Source organism: Rhinatrema bivittatum, chromosome 10 (genome assembly GCF_901001135.1).
Source record: "Rhinatrema bivittatum chromosome 10, aRhiBiv1.1, whole genome shotgun sequence".
Taxonomy (NCBI): Eukaryota; Metazoa; Chordata; class Amphibia; order Gymnophiona; family Rhinatrematidae; genus Rhinatrema; species Rhinatrema bivittatum.
In genome coordinates, this window is record NC_042624.1 from 24,940,763 (window position 1) to 24,960,202 (window position 19,440).

Sequence of the window (19,440 nt, forward strand, 5' to 3'; positions counted from 1 at the left end):
GTATCTGCCTCAGGAATCCCAAGCATTTTCAAGGTCTGAGAAATCAGAGCTGGCAGTTCATCTCTTTGAAAGAACCAGTGCATAGTTCTATACAGTTGTAATCCTGGAGGAATTTCACCATTCTCAAGAGAGTCAGGATCAACATCCATGCCATCCAGATCTATATCGGGCAATCCTGCTGCCACTCTAGGAGTACTCTGGTGCTTAACAGCAGATCCAGGCAAGGTTCCTACTTGCGACTCTGCTCTGGGAGCATTGGATAGGGTGGACGACTGTGCCTGAAGAAAGGATTGCAATCCCTGGAAAAATTCTACCCATGAAAATGTAGAAGTATCCCTATCAGGAAGTATCTGAAGTGTACTCACCGAGTTATTTTCCCCTGCTGAAGATCCAGTTAGGGTACTTCCAAACCAGGCGCCCCACCTGACACTCATTTACCCAGGCCTACATCTGGCTGGGAAGAACCAGACTTAGTGAAATTAGAGGAAAATAATTCTCCCTGAGCCTCCAAACAGTGCTGGCAGAAGTTAGCGGCTGAGATGCCTGAATATGACAGGCAGTGCAAAGAGAAAGGCATAGGCACTAGGGATAAGCACTCATCCAGAACGAATTAGGCAATTTCATCTAGATTTGTCCTGGTTTGGCCACCCTGAAAAATGAAGCGGATTTTTCCAAAATTTTGGGAAAGTTTGTTTTTCAGGGTTAGTGCGTGCTAACATTTCAAGGGGGAGTTAGAGCACATTAACCTCGAAAAAAATCGGCCTGAAACGCAGGAAAACAAAATTTCCTGTGGCAGGCCGATAACGAAAGTCAAATCGAAAGGTTCGGCTGAATAACATATCTAATAGGCACCATTATAGTCAACAGTGTGCCGAGTGGTGACTGGTGGCATGCATCTAGCAGTTTTTATTTTTTTAAAAGATGTCCAAAAAAATTCTAGGCATCCAACCTAGGCATCCAAAAATTAGGTGTCTCACACCTAGGCATCTCTAGGATAAGCACAACAAAACTTAATACACAACTTGTCCACATACTTAAGCGTGTGGCCACTAAGGTCACTGCTTAACTTGGATGCACAGTCTACAAGGCTTGACCAAGCATCCAAAAACTGGATGCACAACCTGAATGCACACACAGAACTAATAATCCTGTAGAGGGAGCCTAGAGAAAGCATGCGAAACGCCGATGAGGCCTACCACACAGTGAAAAAACCTACAGAGGCTGCTCATGACCCTCGACCTCTCATGGAGCGGGACAATCATCAAAACGGTGCACTGAGCATGGAGATCGGGGGAAGGAAGAAGCCCTACAATAAAAAAGCCCTCCTTCTCTGTGTGTTATATATATATATATATATATAAACTTACCTGAGCTCATCCTTACCTGGCTGAGTACAGAGATGGTCTCCGGCTGCAGGGGGGAGAGGGCATGTGCCATCATCGTCGTGCTCTGCTTCCTGCACCCGCTGCCTTTCGGTTGCTTAAATCAGCTAAATCCACACCAGCTGAAAACCAGCTACCGGATCAAGGCACTCATCTGAGGGACCACAGAAATCACCTCAGGAATTCTTAACTGGGGGAGGGATCATTTGGTATCCCCGTAGGAGAGAGAGGGGTGATTTCTCGTTTTTTCAAAATGAAGCAATCCCCAGTAGGGAGATGCACGTCCACCATCTGCTAGAGACGGAGAATACTGGCAGGCTGATGTCACTGCAGGGGTGCATATACTGTGATCTCAGTTTTCTCCATCTCTATCTGCTGGTAGAGGTATATAACCCATTTGTTCTGGATTCATCTGACTGGATGCTAGGAAAGGATGTTTTATTGTATCTCTCCCCGAACTATACTGGCATTCTTAAGTTGCTCAGAGCAACTGCTTGATTTTTCTCCACCAAATGATAAACCAAAGTATCTGAAATGCTGAAGTTACAGATGATCAGCAATTTCAGTGTTCTGACAATCTGACTATCTTTAGGTATTTTAAAGATCCAAATAGAAAATACCATGCAACAAAACAGGTATAGTCCATGACAGGTAAGAACAAAGAATGTATCTTTATTCAAAAAGATGGCTGCAAGATACATTTGAATAAAGATACATTGGTTGTCCTTACCTGTCTTGTACTGTACCTGCTTTGTTACATTTTGCCATTTGGATTTGTGTATTGTAAAAACACATATTATGAGTTCATTCATCTTCTATATTTAAAGATATGTTTTAGAGTGACAAACATCCAGCACTGGGTAGCTCTCTCATATGGATTTTCTCACTGCTTTTAGACCACTGTGTGCAGTGTCAAGAAGCTTCCAGATTTCTCCAGCACTGGCCAATGGGATGTCATCACAGAAACAGAGGGAAAGCAGGAGTCGGCCATCTTTGATGCCATTCTGGTTTGCACCGGCCATCATACATCCCCCTATTTACCACTGAATTCTTTCCCAGGTAAATCAAGCAGAGTGCAAAGTTACTTCTGACATTGTAATGTATTTGTGATGTTTAAGTTGTGCCCAAAGTGGGTCTCTACCTTTACCACACTGAACTACCCCCACCAGTAGTTTCACTTGGGCTCTGAGTTCTCCCATTCCTTAAGTCAAATTATCTTATTAATATTTACAGTACCTGAATGTGATCCGCTTTGAACTGCCGAAAAGCGGAATATAAATCAAATAAATAAATAGTTTGGCAAATGTGTTTCAGTGATTTTTCCTCCTCCCCATCCTCTGTATTGTTAGCTGCAGTTTTCACTTTACAAGTGGGAATCTTTACCGCCCTGTTTTGATTTGCTTACCAGTAAAGTTTCCTAAACTCTTGAGCATTTAGCATTGCTGAACTGAGGGGGAATGTTACTGCTCAGAAAGTCTGTTTACCCCCTCCTCAGGTGAGCGAACTTGCAAGAATTTAAAAAGATTATTTCTTCTATGGTAACCGCCTCCTCCCTTAGCGTAGGTTATCATCAACCACCGCAAACGAGGGCTCCAAATGTTTTAAAGAATGGGTGCTCACAGCTTTAGTGTGAAGCTTGTGTAACGTTTTAGCTAGCTCGCGGAATGTCTTGCAACCAGCCGCACTCATCCCCGTCTTCACTGCTTGCACGCTAACGAGACGCCATCTCGTTGCATCAGCCCAGGGCCTCCCAGGTTCCTGTGGTACAGTAGCTCTTAAAGGCCCCCATGGCGGGAAAACCTCAGTCGGTGTGCGCTGATGACATCATGCAGCAGGGTATTTAAACCCCTGCCGGGCTACGATGCCTCAGTAACAGGTCCTCCTGCTCCTGCAGTGTGTGTGCTGCTACTCCTGTCTTGTTCCTGCCTTGCCCCTGGTTTCCTTGTCTTACCTTACTGTCTCTTTGCCCTACCTTGCCTTAATTTTTAACCCGTGTTTTGCTCACCTGTCTGTCCATCTTTGCCTGACACTGGTTTTGACCCTAGCTTTGGACCTTTTCTATGCCCTTGGACTGCCATCTGCCCTGAACTCATCCGAGACCCTGACACTACTTGATCTCCTCCTGTCCTCACCTTTGCCTGGACCTCGATGCTACCTTGACCTTGCCATTGTTTGCTCTCTGCCCGACCTGACCTCAGCCCACAACGTGCCTTCATCTGACTGCTTCTTACAGGGCCCTCTTCTAAGCCCTGCTGGCCCCTGGAACCCAAGGCCTGAACCTGCTGGGCTGGTATAAGTGAAGCTCTAGACCCAGTCATTGTAGGAGCGAGGCCATTGGCTATCACCATGATCCTAGTGGGCTCGCCTGTTAATCTATGTCAACCATGCCACAGCCCACGGATTCACATCCATGATATCTTGGGACTGCTTGGAGGCACACCGTTTGTTTAAGCATGGCTATATTTTGCTAAAGGCCACTCAGAGTTTAATTTCAAAATTCAATTGGCTTCTGTATTTTGATTTTTATGGCAACCCTTCTCACATAGATGTAACTTTGTGAATAACAGCAGCACATACTTTGTACTAGCAGAGCTGAGTATATTCTTGAATCCCTTATGCTTTCAGAAAATCAATCAGTTATTCCTCTTTTTTACAGGTCAGTGTTTGAGCCAAATTATGTTCACCACAAAATGTTCTTGGAATTTAGATGACTCATAATTATATCTGAATTTTCCGCCCCTGTATCCCTTTCTCCCAGGCAAGAATGCACACATTAGAAATATGCTGAATTCCACTGCGGGTTCTACCTCGCCTTTTCTCATCCTTAGTTTGTGAACTCATCAATTTTCTTTTGGCTTATAAAATGTTCATATTTCCTTACAGACACACATTGGGAAGGTTATATGCATCCATTAGTCATGCAAGAAGTAGGGACTAGGGCAGTGGGTCTCATCAGATGTGTCGCAGGGTCAGCCAATGGCTGCCTCCTTTTCAGCCCGGGTGGGAGTTGGTTGTCTTCTCTTACATTGGGCCTGATGGGAGGCTCCTCTCATGTCCTTCTCCTCTTTCTGGCCCAGTGGGAGGCTGTTTCCTCTTTCATCCAGATCAGAGCGAGACATCGCCAGCTCCTGCTGTTCTGGGCCTGATGGGACGCAAACCTTATCTTCCCCTGCTGAGTCTGGGAGCGACGCTGCTGCTGATCTCCTCACCCTGTGGAGGGTGGGGGAAAGGAGGTTGGGGATGCTGGGAAGATGAAGATGGAATGGAGAGGGAGCATCAAGCAGGGGAGAGAGGGAGCACAGGAAAGAGGATGTGGGGAGTCAGGAATATGAGTGAGAGCAGATGATTGAAAGGGAGACATTAGGAAAAGTGAAGGATGATGGAGGGATGGAAGGGGAGTTACAGGGTACAAGAGCCATAATATGCCAGTTTTGGGAATGTGTATTTCTTCTATCTTTGTACTTTGCTTAGTGTAGATTTGTATTTCTGTTTCTAGCTTTTCAGTTTTGCACTGCATGCAGAGTGGCTTTTTGAGGTTTCCATTCCAGTTTCTGTCTCCAGTTTTTGGTGAAGGTCGGATCTGGATGTGTGACTGAGGTGAGGTATTTTACTAGTAGGTAGGGATTTGTATCAATCTTCTTTGTTGCATTTTCTCACTCTCAGTAGGACATGCATTGGTGCTGCACTGCTGCCTTTTCATAGGAAGGGCTATTGCTGTCTGAGTTCTTGGAATTAGTGTTGCAGTGGTATGGAAGGTCTGCTTCACAGGTGCTGAGTTTTAATTTTTAGGTTTTGTATTTTACAATGCACCTGGTAGTAAGGGAGTTTGTGTTTCTTTTACTGAGATAGCAGCAGAATCAGAATAACTTTTTTATATAGCGAGTTGTATTTGAAATATCCTAGCTTGCTCTGCAACCATTGTTTGAGGACGCGGGCCGGGTTCCTGTGGATGGAGAGTACATGTTTATATTTAGCCCCGTGATGGTCAAGTGTCCAGTGCGTCACGCCTGTAAGCATTATCTGCCAGCTGTGTCCCAAGACTAAAAAGGTTGAGAACCATTGGATGAGGGATCATCTAACAGCACATATGTTTTGCAATTATTTATTTTCTTCCATCATCCCAGGGTCCTGAAAGAAATGAGAAATGAAATTGCAGACCTGCTATTGACAATTTGTAAAAAACTATCAGTAGCATCATCTATGGTACCTGAAGACTGGAGGGTTGTCAATGTAACGCCAATTTTTAAAAAGGGATCAAGAGATGATTCAGGAAACTACAGACCAGCGAATCCCACATCTGTAGCAGGCAAAATGGTAGAAACTATTATAAAGAACAAAATAGCTGAACGTATAGGTAAGCAGAGTTGAACAGGACAAAGCCAACATGGATTTAGCCAAGAGAAGTCTTGCCTTTCAAATCTGTTACATTTTTTTTGAGGGTATAAATAAACATGTGGATAAAGGTGAGCCAGTTGATATAGTGTATCTGGATTTCCAGAAAGCATTTGAGAAATTCCCTCATGAGAGGACATTAAAAAATCATGGGATGGTGGGTAGGGATGTGAATCGTGTCCTCGATCGTCTTAACGATCGATTTCGGCTGGGAGGGGGAGGGAATCGTATTGTTGCCGTTTGGGGGGGTAAAATATCGTGAAAAATCGTGAAAAATCGTGAAAAATCGAAAAATCGAAAAATCGCAAAACCGGCACATTAAAACCCCCTAAAACCCACCCCTGACCCTTTAAATTAAATCCCCCACCCTCCCGAACCCCCCCCAAATGACTTAAATAACCTGCGGGTCCAGCGGCGGTCCGGAACGGCAGCGGTCCGGAACGGGCTCCTGCTCCTGAATCTTGTTGTCTTCAGCCGGTGCCATTTTCCAAAATGGCGCCGAAAAATGGCGGCGGCCATAGACGAACACGATTGGACGGCAGGAGGTCCTTCCGGACCCCCGCTGGACTTTTGGCAAGTCTCGTGGGGGTCAGGAGGCCCCCCACAAGCTGGCCAAAAGTTCCTGGAGGTCCAGCGGGGGTCAGGGAGCGATTTCCCGCCGCGAATCGTTTTCGTACGGAAAATGGCGCCGGCAGGAGATCGACTGCAGGAGGTCGTTCAGCGAGGGTTCTGGCGCCTCGCTGAACAACCTCCTGCAGTCGATCTCCTGCCGGCGCCATTTTCCGTACGAAAACGATTCGTGGCGGGAAATCGCTCCCTGACCCCCGCTGGACCTCCAGGAACTTTTGGCCAGCTTGTGGGGGGCCTCCTGACCCCCACGAGACTTGCCAAAAGTCCAGCGGGGGTCCGGAAGGACCTCCTGCCGTCCAATCGTGTTCGTCTATGGCCGCCGCCATTTTTCAGCGCCATTTTGGAAAATGGCGCCGGCTGAAGACAACAAGATTCAGGAGCAGGAGCCCGTTCCGGACCGCTGCCGTTCCGGACTGCTGCTGGACCCGCAGGTTATTTAAGTCATTTGGGGGGGGTTCGGGAGGGTGGGGGATTTAATTTAAAGGGTCGGGGGTGGGTTTTAGGGGGTTTTAGTGTGCCGGCTCACGATTCTAACGATTTATAACGATAAATCGTTAGAATCTCTATTGTATTGTGTTCCATAACGGTTTAAGACGATATTAAAATTATCGGACGATAATTTTAATCGTCCTAAAACGATTCACATCCCTAATGGTGGGGCCATGTCCCATTGTGGAATGGCACCTGCTTAAAACATTGGAAACAGAGAGTGGGGATGAATGGTAAATTTTCCCAGGGGAGAAAGGTGAATAGTGGATCAGTTCTGGGACCACTGATTTTTAGCATATTTAGAAGTGACCTGGAAATTGGAACTAGTAATGAGGTAACCTAATTTGCTGATGACACAAAATTATTCAAGTTGTTAAATCACAAGGGTATTGTGAGAAATTGTAAGAGGACATTACCAAACCGGGAGAGTCGGCATGCAAATGAAATTTAATGTGGACACATGCAAAGTGATGCACTCAGGGAGGAGTAACCTAAATTATAGCTACAAAATGCAAGATTTCACATTAGGAGTCACCATTCAGGAAAAAGATCTAGGTGTCATCATTGATAATAAGCTGAAATCCTCTGCTCATTGTGTGGCAGCAGCCAAGAATGCTGGGGATTATTAGGAAAGGAATGGAGAATAAAACAGAGAAAACCATCATTTATTTATTTTATTTAGTGCTTTTTTTATACCGACATTCATGATACCAATCATATCGTATCGGTTTACAAGAAGCAATGGGGCAATAACATTAACATCAACATAAACAATAATGTGAAAAGTGAAAAGTTACAATAAAACAGGGGCACTCGAACTGGGAGGTGGAAGAGTCAGAGGCATGGGTAACTCAGAGATAAATAAAATAATGCCTCTTTATCACTCTATGATGCAACTCATTTTGAGTATTGTGTGCAGTTCTGGTCACCGCATCTAAATAAAATGTAATAGCAGAATTAGAAAAGTGTTAATGATCATGCCACCAGGGGGGGCGGAGTTAGCTACCTGTTATGGATCACCTCCTCCAGAGGGGAGGAGTGAGTAATCTGATCAATGCTGCTCCCTCAAGGGGAGGAGCTAGCAATCTGTAATACTCCGTAGGCAGAGTCAATGATCTGTTGAGGGTTGGCTCCCACAGTGTGGCAGTCTGTATAATACCGCTCTAGTAGTGTAAGGAACGAACACTTAATGTAAATTGGTGAATCCTTGGGCTGATGGCAAATGACAGCACCCCCAGGAGGATATCCTGAGAGGAACCACCGGCTAGGCTGGAGTATGGAGACAAACAAAGATAGTTCTTTATTAGACAGGATGTAGAACCACAAAAGGTGGCAGTAGTGAGCTGATGTGCCCAGCAGGGCTGAAATCCTTCAGATACTGGAATTGCGGTCTATGAGTTGCTGAGCTGTAGAGAGAGACTATAGGTAGTGAGTAGACAGGGTATGCTGGATACATAACCAGTAGTAGATGATACACTCACAATTGTAGATATCTGTAATGTCTTCTTATGCAACACAGAGTCTTCAGTATATTCAGGAACAGGAGCCGTAGGCGAGTACTGGTTCCAATATGCAGTCTGGAATAAGAACTCACAATATCTGTGTATGAGATGGCTTCTGGAATAGAAGAGAGTCTGTGAAGGGTTTTAGGAACATGGGCCCTTGTGGAGCGAGTACCAGTTCCTATCTGCAATAGTAACTCACGATCTCCGTACCTGCGATAACGTCTTAGACAGAATGGAGTATTCAGAGATTAGGAACATAGGACCTTGTGGCCCCCGAGGTTCGCGCCCTTGCCGGTACAAACTCTGGAGTGCACGCGCGTGCCCTTACGTCAACATGGCGGATCCGCAGCGTCAGGCCAGCCCGGGGATTCCGGGGAGAAGCCGCGAGGAGAAGCCATGGCAGCATCTATCCGTCAGAGCCGAAGGGAGGCGCCACAAAGGTAGGGAGGGTGGAGCGAGGGCGAGAACAGGCACGAACACAACAAAAAGATACAGAGAAGGGTGACCAAAATGATAAAGGGGATGGAACATTTCCCCTAGGAAGAAAGGCTAAAGAGGTTAGGGCTGTTCAGCTTGGAGAAGAGATGGCTGACGGGAGATATGATAGAGGTCTATAAAATAATGAGTGGAATGAATGAGTAAACAATCAGTTGTTTACTCTGTCAAAACGAGAATAAGAAAAAATATATTTTTTTTATTCAATGCATAATTAAGCACTAGAATTTTTTGTCCCTCTTTAGGTGGGTGGAAGGAATCAGAGCACCTTATCCTGTTCTTACACAGTCAGAGGTGAAAATCCTCCTGGGAAGGATCGGGATACAAAAAGGGAAATTTCTCAATCAGCTCTCACAAAACTCTTTGTCCACTCCACTCCCAGAGACCACTCCCTGCCCAACCCTGGGGTGCCAGGCCAGGAATATCAGGCTGTGGGGCCTTAAAAGGGCAATCTCAATCTGCAAAACTCTCTTGCTTCTCCAAAACACTAACAAAAACACCGCTCTGCTCCTTGTGCCCTACTTGCTTTTATACAGGCCGCTGACCAGTCCAGGGAGGTGCCTGCAAGGCATGGTCTGCCAACTCCTCCATCCTAGCTAAATCCTAACTTAGGGCTTTAAGAAAGAGACAAAATAGCTAGTGGGGACCCCGAATGTTCTTACCTGCTCCTATGCTGTTTTAAATAAATAAGATAACTAGTGGTTAGTATGCCGTGTAGAGCAGTATCAGACTCACTCAAGTTCAGATACGCAATATCTGCTGTGCAGCGGTGAAACAGTCTTCTCTCTTTATAGGAATAGAGACGTTCAAGGGTCGCTACTTCCACAGCCGGGAATACAAGGATCCTTTTGAATTCCAGGGGAGAACGATCGTTGTGATCGGCATTGGGAACTCCGGAGGGGATCTTGCAGTGGAGCTCAGCTCTGTCGCTAACCAGGTGTGTGGTGCAGCAGTATGCAAAATGTGGGTTAGCATCCAAGGCCTAGGAGGCAATGATGATGTTATTTGTATGACTGTGTGTGTGTGTGTGTGTGTGTGGGATTTTGAAAGCCATTTATGCGCATACATCACAAGTCTATGCAGGAGGACCCTGTTATCCCTGTGGCCACTTTCTCCAAATCTTTTTCCTCATACCAAAACAGACCACTGGCCCCCAGATCCAGGGGTCTTTTCAGCAGGGTGAGGGATTCAACCTTCAGGACCTTAGTCTAAAAAGGGTAGGATAGCAATTTTGAAAACCCGGTTACCTGTGCTAAGTGCAGTTAGGCAATTCAATGGCAGCCGTAGCAATTTTCAAAAGTCCACTTACATGGGTAAAGTTCATTTACACATGTAAATCCCAGTTTTAAGCATGAAAAGGCTTTTGAAAACCAGATCCTATATGCTGTATTAATGCTTTGTATTTGGTTTTATGTTTTGCATATGTTTTTTGTTTTTTTTTACTGTTTCTCGCTTTAAGGTGTTTTGAGAAAGATAAGCTATGAAGACAGCAAGAAACACTGAACAGGAATTACTTCTACTACTATTATTACTTATCATTTCTAAAGCGCTGCCACACATACGCAGCGCTGTACAGATACACGTCAGAGACAGTCCCTGCTCCACACAGCTTACTTTCTAGTCAAGACAAGCATACGTGATGAACAAGTCAATGGGAAGTGTGCTATGAGCGTCTCTTATAACCAGAATTTGCTATAGAGCTGTTGCTATAAAGGAGCCGCTTGTAATCTGCAGTAACATAGAAACATAGAAGTGATGGCAGAAGAAGACCAAACGGCCCATCCAGTCTCCCAGCAAGCCCCCACACCCATTTGTTTTCATAATCTGTTACTCTGACCGCTGAGGTCAGGGCCCTTATTGGTAACTTTTTGGTTCCAATTCCCTTCCACCCCCGCCATCGATGCAGACAGCAGTGCTGGAGCTGCATCTAAGGGAAGTATCTAGCTAATTGGTTTGGGGTAGTAACCGCCGTAATAAGCAAGCTACTTCCGTTTGTTTACCTACATGTGCAATTCAGCCATTGTTGGTTGTCTGAATAAACATCCTCTTTACTTAATTCCCTCTGTTGCTGAAGCAGTGAGCTGCGCTGGATACTTATTCCAAGTCAAGTATCATGCTTAATTGATTCGGGGTAGTAACAGCTATAACAAGCCAGCTACTCCCATGCTTATTTGTTTACCCAGACTATGTAATTCATTCCTTGTTGGTTGATGCTGAATATAAATCATCTTTTCTTCATTTTCCCTGCCATTGAAGGAGAGAGCTATGCTGGATGTGCATTGAAAGTGAAGTATCAGGCTTATTTGATTTGGGGTAGTAACCGCCGTAACAAGCCAGCTACTCCCATGCTTATTTGATTACCCAGACTATGTAATTCATTCCTTGTTGGTTGATGCTGAATATAAATCATCTTTTCTTCATTTTCCCTGCCATTGAAGGAGAGAGCTATGCTGGATGTGCATTGAAAGTGAAGTATCAGGCTTATTTGATTTGGGGTAGTAACCGCCGTAACAAGCCAGCTACTCCCATGCTTATTTGATTACCCAGACTATGTAATTCATTCCTTGTTGGTTGATGCTGAATATAAATCATCTTTTCTTCATTTTCCCTGCCATTGAAGGAGAGAGCTATGCTGGATGTGCATTGAAAGTGAAGTATCAGGCTTATTTGATTTGGGGTAGTAACCGCCGTAACAAGCCAGCTACTCCCATGCTTATTTGATTACCCAGACTATGTAATTCATTCCTTGTTGGTTGATGCTGAATATAAATCATCTTTTCTTCATTTTCCCTGCAGTTGAAGCAGAGAGCTATGCTGGATGTGCATTGAAAGTGAAGTATCAGGCTTATTTGATTTGGGGTAGTAACCGCCGTAACAAGCAAGCTACTCCCCTGCTTTTTTGTGGATGCAAATCCTTTTTTCCACATTTCCTCTTGCCGTTGAAGCATAGAGCAATATTGGAGTCGCATTAAATGTGTGTATGTTTATTGAATAAGGATATTAATCTCCAGGTAGTAGCCGTCATTCCCGCAAGCAAAGCCACCCCTTGCCTCTTCTCTTCATTCACATCCTCTAGACTTTATGGATCCACAGTGTTTATCTCACGCCCCTTTGAAATCCTTCACAGTTTTGGTCTTCACCACTTCCTCCGGAAGGGCATTCCAGGCATCCACCACCCTCTCCATGAAGAAATACTTCCTGACATTGGTTCTGAGTCTTCCTCCCTGGAGTTTTAAATCATGACCCCTGGTTCTGCTGATTTTTTTCCTACGGAAAAGGTTTGTCGTTGTCTTTGGATCATTAAAACCTTTCATGTATCTGAAAGTCTGTATCACATCACCTCTGCTCCTCCTTTCCTCCAGGGTGTACATATTTAGATTCTTCAATCTCTCCTCATAAGTCATTCTATGAAGACCTTCCACCTTTTTGACCGCCTTCATCCTGTCTCTGTCTCTTCGGAGATACAGTCTCCAGAACTGAACACAGTACTCCAGTGAGTCCTCACCAAGGACCTGTACAAGGGGATAATCACTTCCCTTTTCTTACTCGATATTCCTCTCTCTATGCAGCCCAGCATTCTTCTGGCTTTAGCTATCGCCTTGTCACATTGTTTTGCCGACTTCAGATCATTAGAGACTATCACCTCAAGGTCTCTCTCCTGCTCCGTACATATCAGCCCTACTCCCCCCATCGAATACAGTTCATTCGGATTTCCACTCCCCATATGCATGACTCTGCACTTCTTGGCATTGAATCTCAGCTGCCATATCTTCGACCATTCTTCCAGCTTCCTTAAATCCCGTCTCATTCTCTCCACTCCTTCTGGCGTGTCCACTCTGTTGCAGATCTTAGTGTCGTCCGCAAAAAGACAAACCTTACCTTCTATCCCGTCTGAAATGTCGCTCACAAAGATATTGAACAGGACCGGTCCCACCACTGATCCCTGCGGCACTCTGCTTAACACCGCTCTCTCTTCAGAGTAAGTTCCATTTACCATCACACATTGTTTTCTGTCTGTCAACCAGTTTGCAATCCAGGCCACCACCTCGGCACTCACTCCTAAGCTTCTCATTTTATTCACCAGTCTCCTGTGCGGGACCGTATCAAAAGCCTTGCTGAAATCTAAGTAGATGACATCGAGCACTCTTCCTTGATCCAATTCCTTGGTTACCCAGTCAAAAAAGTCAATCAGATTTGTCTGACAGGATCTTCCCCTGGTGAATCCATGCTGCCTCTGGTCCAGCAATTCTCCCGACTGTAGATAGTTCACTATTCTTTCAACAGTGACTCCATTACTTTTCCCACCATCGAGGTGAGTCTGACCTCACCTCAGTACTGTACTGAGAGCACCTAGTATTTTAGGAAAGAAACCAGCACGGGTCACTGCTCAGTGACTTTCATGGCAATGTCCCCTCCAAGCTAGTTTGGAAAAACTGGTGGCTGCCCTTTGATTCTTTAGTTTACATCTTATTAAAATCCCTTCAAAGCAAATTGCAATCTTCCTAGATCATTTTCTGGCTCACATGGATAAAAGCAAAGATGATATTCTACCTTCCTGGCTCAGATAAGGAAATGACCTTGAAGGCACAGTATCAGCAGTGATGCCAGAAACCTGTCCTGGGGGACCCCCAAACAGTCAGGTTTTCAGGATTTCCTCAAGGACTATACATGGGATACATTTGCAGGCACTGACTCCATTGCATGCATATTTATCTCATGCATATTGTTGGCTAGGGGACCCCAGGACAGGCTTGAAAATGCTGTTCTAGGAGGCGCTCCCAGACTGTCTGGTTTGGCTTAAGACTCAAACATGAGCCAAGGTGAATTAATTAGGAAAGAAAATTAGCTGAGAATCCTGATCAAATCTAAAAAACAAACACTTTCCCCTACATTTCTTTGTCTTTGGTTTGAATTTATTACCCTCTCTGCTTGACCCTTATTTTTGGGATCTTATCTATTTCTAATCTTTCTCTGCTTTTTTTTTTATTCTTTTCAAACTGCTCATATTTTCCTGTATTCTTAGAACATAAGAACAAGCCATACTGAGTCAGACCAAGGGGCCATCAAGCCCAGTATCCTGGGTCAAAAAGTGGCCAATCCAGGCCATAAGAACCTGGCAAGTACCCAGACATGAAATTAATAGATCCCAGGCTACTAATCCTTATTGATTAATAGCAATTTATGGACATCTCCTCTTTGAACATATCCAAATCTTTTTAAAACCCAGTTACACTAATTGCCATAACCACACCCACTGGCAATGATTTCCAGAGCTCAATTGTGCGTTGAGTGAAAAAGAATTTTCTCTAATTTGTTTTAAATGGGCCACATGCTAACTTCATGGAGTGTCCCCTAGTCTTTGTGTTAGCCAAAAGAGTAAATAACCGATTCACATCTACCCGTTCTAGACCTCTCATGATTTTAAACACCTCTATCATATCCTCCCTCAGCTGTCTCTTCTCCAAGCTGAAAAGTCCTAACCTCTTTAGTCTTTCCTCATAGGGGAGCTGTTCCATTCCCCTTATCATTTTGGATGCCAGTCTCTGTATCTTCTCCATCACAACGTTTTTGAGATGCGGCGACCAGAATTGTACACAGTATTCAAGTTGCCGTCTCACCATGGAGCGATACAGAGGCATTATGACATTTTCCGTTTTATTCACCATTCCCTTTCTAATAATTCCCAACATTCTGTTTGCTTTTTTGACTGCCACACCACACTGAACCGACTATTTCAATGTGTTATCCACTATGACACCTAGATCTTTTTCCTTGGTGGTAACTCCTAATATGGAACCTAACATTATGTAACCACAGCAAGGGTTATTTTTCCCTATATGCATCACCTTGCACTTATCCACATTAAATTTCATCTGCTCTTTGGACGCCCAGTCTTCCAGTCTCACAAGGTTCTCCTGCAATTCATCACAATCCGCTTGAGATTTAACTGCTCTGCAAAATTTTGTGTCATCTGTAAATTTATGCACTTCACTCATCGTATTCCTTTTCAGATCATTTATAAATATATTAGAAAGCACCAGTCCTAGTACAGATCCCTGAAGCACTCCACTCTTTACCTTTTTTCCACTTTTGAAAACAGACCATTTAATCCTACCCTCTGTTTCCTGTCTTTTAACCAGTTTGTAGGGATATGCATTTGTTTCATTCGTTTCATTCATTTAATATTACATGCTTGTAAAGGAAACGAATGAAACGAATGCACATCCCTACCAGTTTGTAATCCACAAAAGGACATCACCTCCTATCCCATGACTTTTTAGTTTTCTTAGAAGCCTCTCATGAGGGACTTTTTCGAAAGCCTTCTGAAAATCCAAATACACTACATCTACTGGTTCACCTTTAGTCACCCCTTCATAAAAATATAGGAGATTTGTGAGGCAAGACTTTCCTTGGATAAATCCATGCTGGCTGTGTCCCATTAAACCATGTCTATCTAAATGTTCTGTGATTTCATTCTTTATAACAGTCTATAGTTATAGTTTTCTGGTTCTCCCCTGGAACCCTTTTTAAATATTGGGGTTATACTGGCCACCCTCCAGTCTTCAGGTATAATGGATGATTTTAATGATAGGTTACAAAACTTTACTGAAAGGTCTGAATATTTCATTTTTGAGTTCTTTCAGAACCCTGGGGTTTATACCATCTAGTCCAGGTAATTTGCTACGCTTTAGACTAATAAACTAATCACCGTGATTTGGTTCAGTTCATCACCCTTGAAAACTGTCTCCAGAACAGGCATCTCCCTAACATCCTCTTCAATAAACACCGAAGCAAAGAATTCATTTAATCTTTCCACGATGGCCTTATCTTCTCTAAGTGCCTGTTGTGGCTCAATAAAAACTTCCCAAGTTTTCTCATCCAAAACAGCTAACTTTCCTCCAAATCAGTCTTCAAAACAAAGATCTTTATGTTTGAAATCATTTATTGCATAGATAATTTCTTATTACTCACAATTGTTGCTTTCAAACGTATATGCTTCTGGCAGAGATCTTTGTAGCTGGAAATAGGCAGGAGAAGGGAGATGAAGTTTCTTGGGATGCAGGGTAAGAAGACGAGGGTTTGAAGCTGATTAGTCTTTTAGGATTAAAGTGGTAGGAGGAATGTAAAAAGACATTCGTGTGACACAGGTTACAAGCACGTGTGTCTTCTACATGGCATGGCTGAGACTGGCTTACAGTCTTGGAGAGTGATTACAGGAAGCGTCCCCACAGGCTGGGGCCAGGGGCGAGATCCAATGATGGTGAGCCTAGGATCCGTGTGACACAGGGAGGAACATGAAGGGCAGTCCCTTCAGCCAATAAGGCACTTAAGAAGACCCAAGTTAGATTGAAAGAGCATGCAGACCCTTTCCCAATGGGAGGAGCAGAGGGGAGGGGGCTTCTGTTAAAGGCAAACTCCCTTTAAAGGCAAGGTTCCCAGACCTTTATCCTGGGTTACAGAAAGTGTCACGAGTTCCCAGAAGGGAGGGGCTGAGGTAAACACAGGTGGGCTGCAATGTATACAGACACAAACATGTACCCTTTACTGGGGACAGAACAGTGCCCCTTTAACCCCTCAATCATCTAATGGGCCAACTGACTCCCTCATAGGCTTTCTCCTTCAGATATATTTTAAAAAGTTTTTATTGTGAGTTTTTGCCTTTACGGCCAACTTCTTTTCAAATTCTCTCTTAACCTGTCTTATCAATGTCTTTCATTTCCTCTGGTAAAGAGGTTCACATTAAAACATATGCTTGGCTTTTCACCCAAGCATATGACTGATTTCGACTTCACTATCACTCTCCCGTCTTGGGCAACACATCATGTATCCTACCACTTAATATCCCCAGAAACAAATACAATCTCCTCCTGCCTAAGACTGACTACTTGTCACTCTACCGATCCGAATTGCTAGTATGTTAGATTTCATTAAGTTAAAATGTTGTTTCTCTTAATGCTTTAAGCAATTTAATCTAATGTATTTAATTATTCACCCAGTTCTTCTTTTCCTTGTTATATGTAAGACACTTGTGTTATGTCATCCCTAAGTTATATGTAAACCGGAGTGATTGGTAACATTGTTACCAGAACCTCGGTATATAAAAAATGTTAAATAAATAAATAAATAAAACTTTTAGGGGATAATCAGCAATTGTTTGATTGCAATATTTACGTGGATTTTCTTGATAGGAATGTTGATAAAATTCGGAACCAGATGCCCATATCCTATTTGGTTAGAAATTAGATCATTTCCAATAAAGGACGTTACCTTTGTCATTGTTAATTTGAAATCTATTCCTCACCTGTAGACTCTTGACTATTTTATTTTTGTTAAAAGTATGAATGGTGTTAGCTATAATATTATTACTAGCATGCTAAATTGCTCGTTTTAAGAGGGACACGAATTGGAGAAGTTGAAACTGGCAGCTATCACACCGACTACCAAAGATAAAAGTAAATCTGGGCATGCTCTGTCTTCTTATCACCTATCTCTAACTTGCCCACATTGGCAAAGGTTTGGAGTAGGCTGTTGTTTTACAATTAGAAGATTATATGATGAATAATGAGATTTTGGATGAAAACCAATTTGGAATTTGTAAGGTGTAGAACACAGAACTGTTGCTGTTGTCTTTGACATGTTATTATGTAATATAGAAGGTGATAGGACAAGCATTTTGGACCAAATTGATGTTTCTAGTGCCTTTGATAGTGTCCGGCAGACCATTCTCCTTTCCCCTTTGAAGAGCATTGGGATTTGGGGAGTGGTTTTGAGAGGGGTTTCTCTTTCCTCAATGGCAGAAGACGGCATGTCAAAGTGGGGGTGCAGTGAACCTCCTGCCATCCATTGGCCTCAGTGTTACACAGGGATCTGGCTTTCCTCAGCTTTTTTAGTCACTGTTTGTGCCCCTGGAGAGTGGCACCAAAAGTGGCATGAATAGCCCAAGACTCCCTAAAGGGGCAAAGGGGTACCAGCATTGGTTGGATTTCCCGAAGACATTGTGAGAGGGGCAACAAAGCAGAAAAAGCTGGAAGAACACCCACAAGGCTCCAAAAGAGGACACCACCTGTGATGATTTCTGGCATCAACTGAGATAGATATATTTTTACCTGAATTTTCTATGTATTACAATCCCCTCACCAATCCCCCCACCATCCCGATCCCTCCCCAAGACTTACTAAAAGCCCTGGTGGTTCAGCGGGGTCCCGCGAGCGATCTCTCCCTCCAGGCCATCGGGCCTGCTATGAATCAAAATGGCGCCGATGGCCCTTTGCCCTTACAATGTCACAGGGGTTAGCGGTGCCATTGGTCGGCCCCTGTCACATGGCCTCCTGACTCCCCAAGACTTGACAAAAGTCCTGGTGATCCAGCGGGGGTCTTGAAGCGATCTCCTGCACTCGTGCCGTCAGCTGCCAATATTCAAAATGGCGCTGATAGCCTTTGCCCTTAGCATGTCATAGGGGCTACCAGTGCCATTGGTCGGCCCCTATCACACGATAGGAGCACAAGATGGCACCGGCCATCAGCGCCATTTTGATTCGTAGCAGGCCCGACAGCCCGGAGGGAGAGATTGCTCATGGGACCCTGCTGGACCATCAGGGCTTTTAGTAAGTCTTGGGGAGGGATCGGGATGATGGGGGGGGGGGGGGTTTGTAATACAGTAAGTTTGAAGGGTTGGGGTGGGTTTTTTTCCGATTCGGATTTTTTTTTTTTATTCGTTTTTCTGGGTTTGGGTCGGGTCTCAGCTTCGTTTTTGCTGAAAAACGATCCGTGGGAAAATGAGTTTTCCCACGAAGCACCAAAACTGAAACCCAACCCGACCCAGAAAAACGAAACTCATCTCTATTATACATTCCCTGCTTTTGAATTCTGTATGACGGTCCTTGCTGGCCTTTGTAACTTTGTAACTTGCTCTGAACTTACTGACTGGAAGTGTGTAATAAATAAATTATAATGATGATGATGTACCACAGCAGATAGGACAAATAATTTTCTCCAAATAAATCTGTGCATATTATTTGATATTCTCTTGCAGGGATGCAAGGGGATAGGTAGGGCAGTGGAGGGAAGAAGGTGAGGAGGAAATAAGCCTAAACCAGGGTATGTTCTAGGACTCTTCCAGAAGTTGGCAGTAGTCTGAATCTTAGAGCATATTTCAGGGAGCAGTTGTGTGTTTGCTGATGAGAAATTACGATATGAAAACTGTTCAAAGACTTCTGCTCCCTGTCAGAGCAATCCTACTGCTCTTAGGAAGGAAGATGCACATTCTTCTGTGGTTTGTCCATATGGGAAGCTTCTCTTTCAGTCTGGCTAATTTGAGATGTCTCACTTTAGACTAAAGATAGGGAAGGTAATATCTGAATTCCAATAGGGAAGAATTATGGATTTCCTAAGGCTGGGAATTTATCGCCTACGTTAATGCTTCTGAGCAGTTTGAGAAAAAATCAGTGTACAGCTAGAAGATCATTTATACTCCTTGTCATCTGGTGAACTTAGCAGGTGTCGTGTGAAATGAAGGCATCTAGTTTGGGATTCTGTCACTGGCCTTG

The 19,440-nt window shown here is 44.0% G+C and overlaps 1 protein-coding gene across 1 annotated transcript in view; it reads left to right on the top strand.

Moving 5' to 3' along the window:
* LOC115100362 (dimethylaniline monooxygenase [N-oxide-forming] 5-like) overlaps positions 1 to 19,440 on the top strand; it is a 70,197-nt gene that overhangs the window by 16,427 nt on the left and 34,330 nt on the right. Inside the window, exons 3-4 of the mRNA XM_029618782.1 lie at positions 2,279 to 2,441; positions 9,688 to 9,830. Coding sequence (XP_029474642.1) covers positions 2,279 to 2,441; positions 9,688 to 9,830 — 306 coding nt within the window. The remainder of the gene's footprint in view (positions 1 to 2,278; positions 2,442 to 9,687; positions 9,831 to 19,440) is intronic.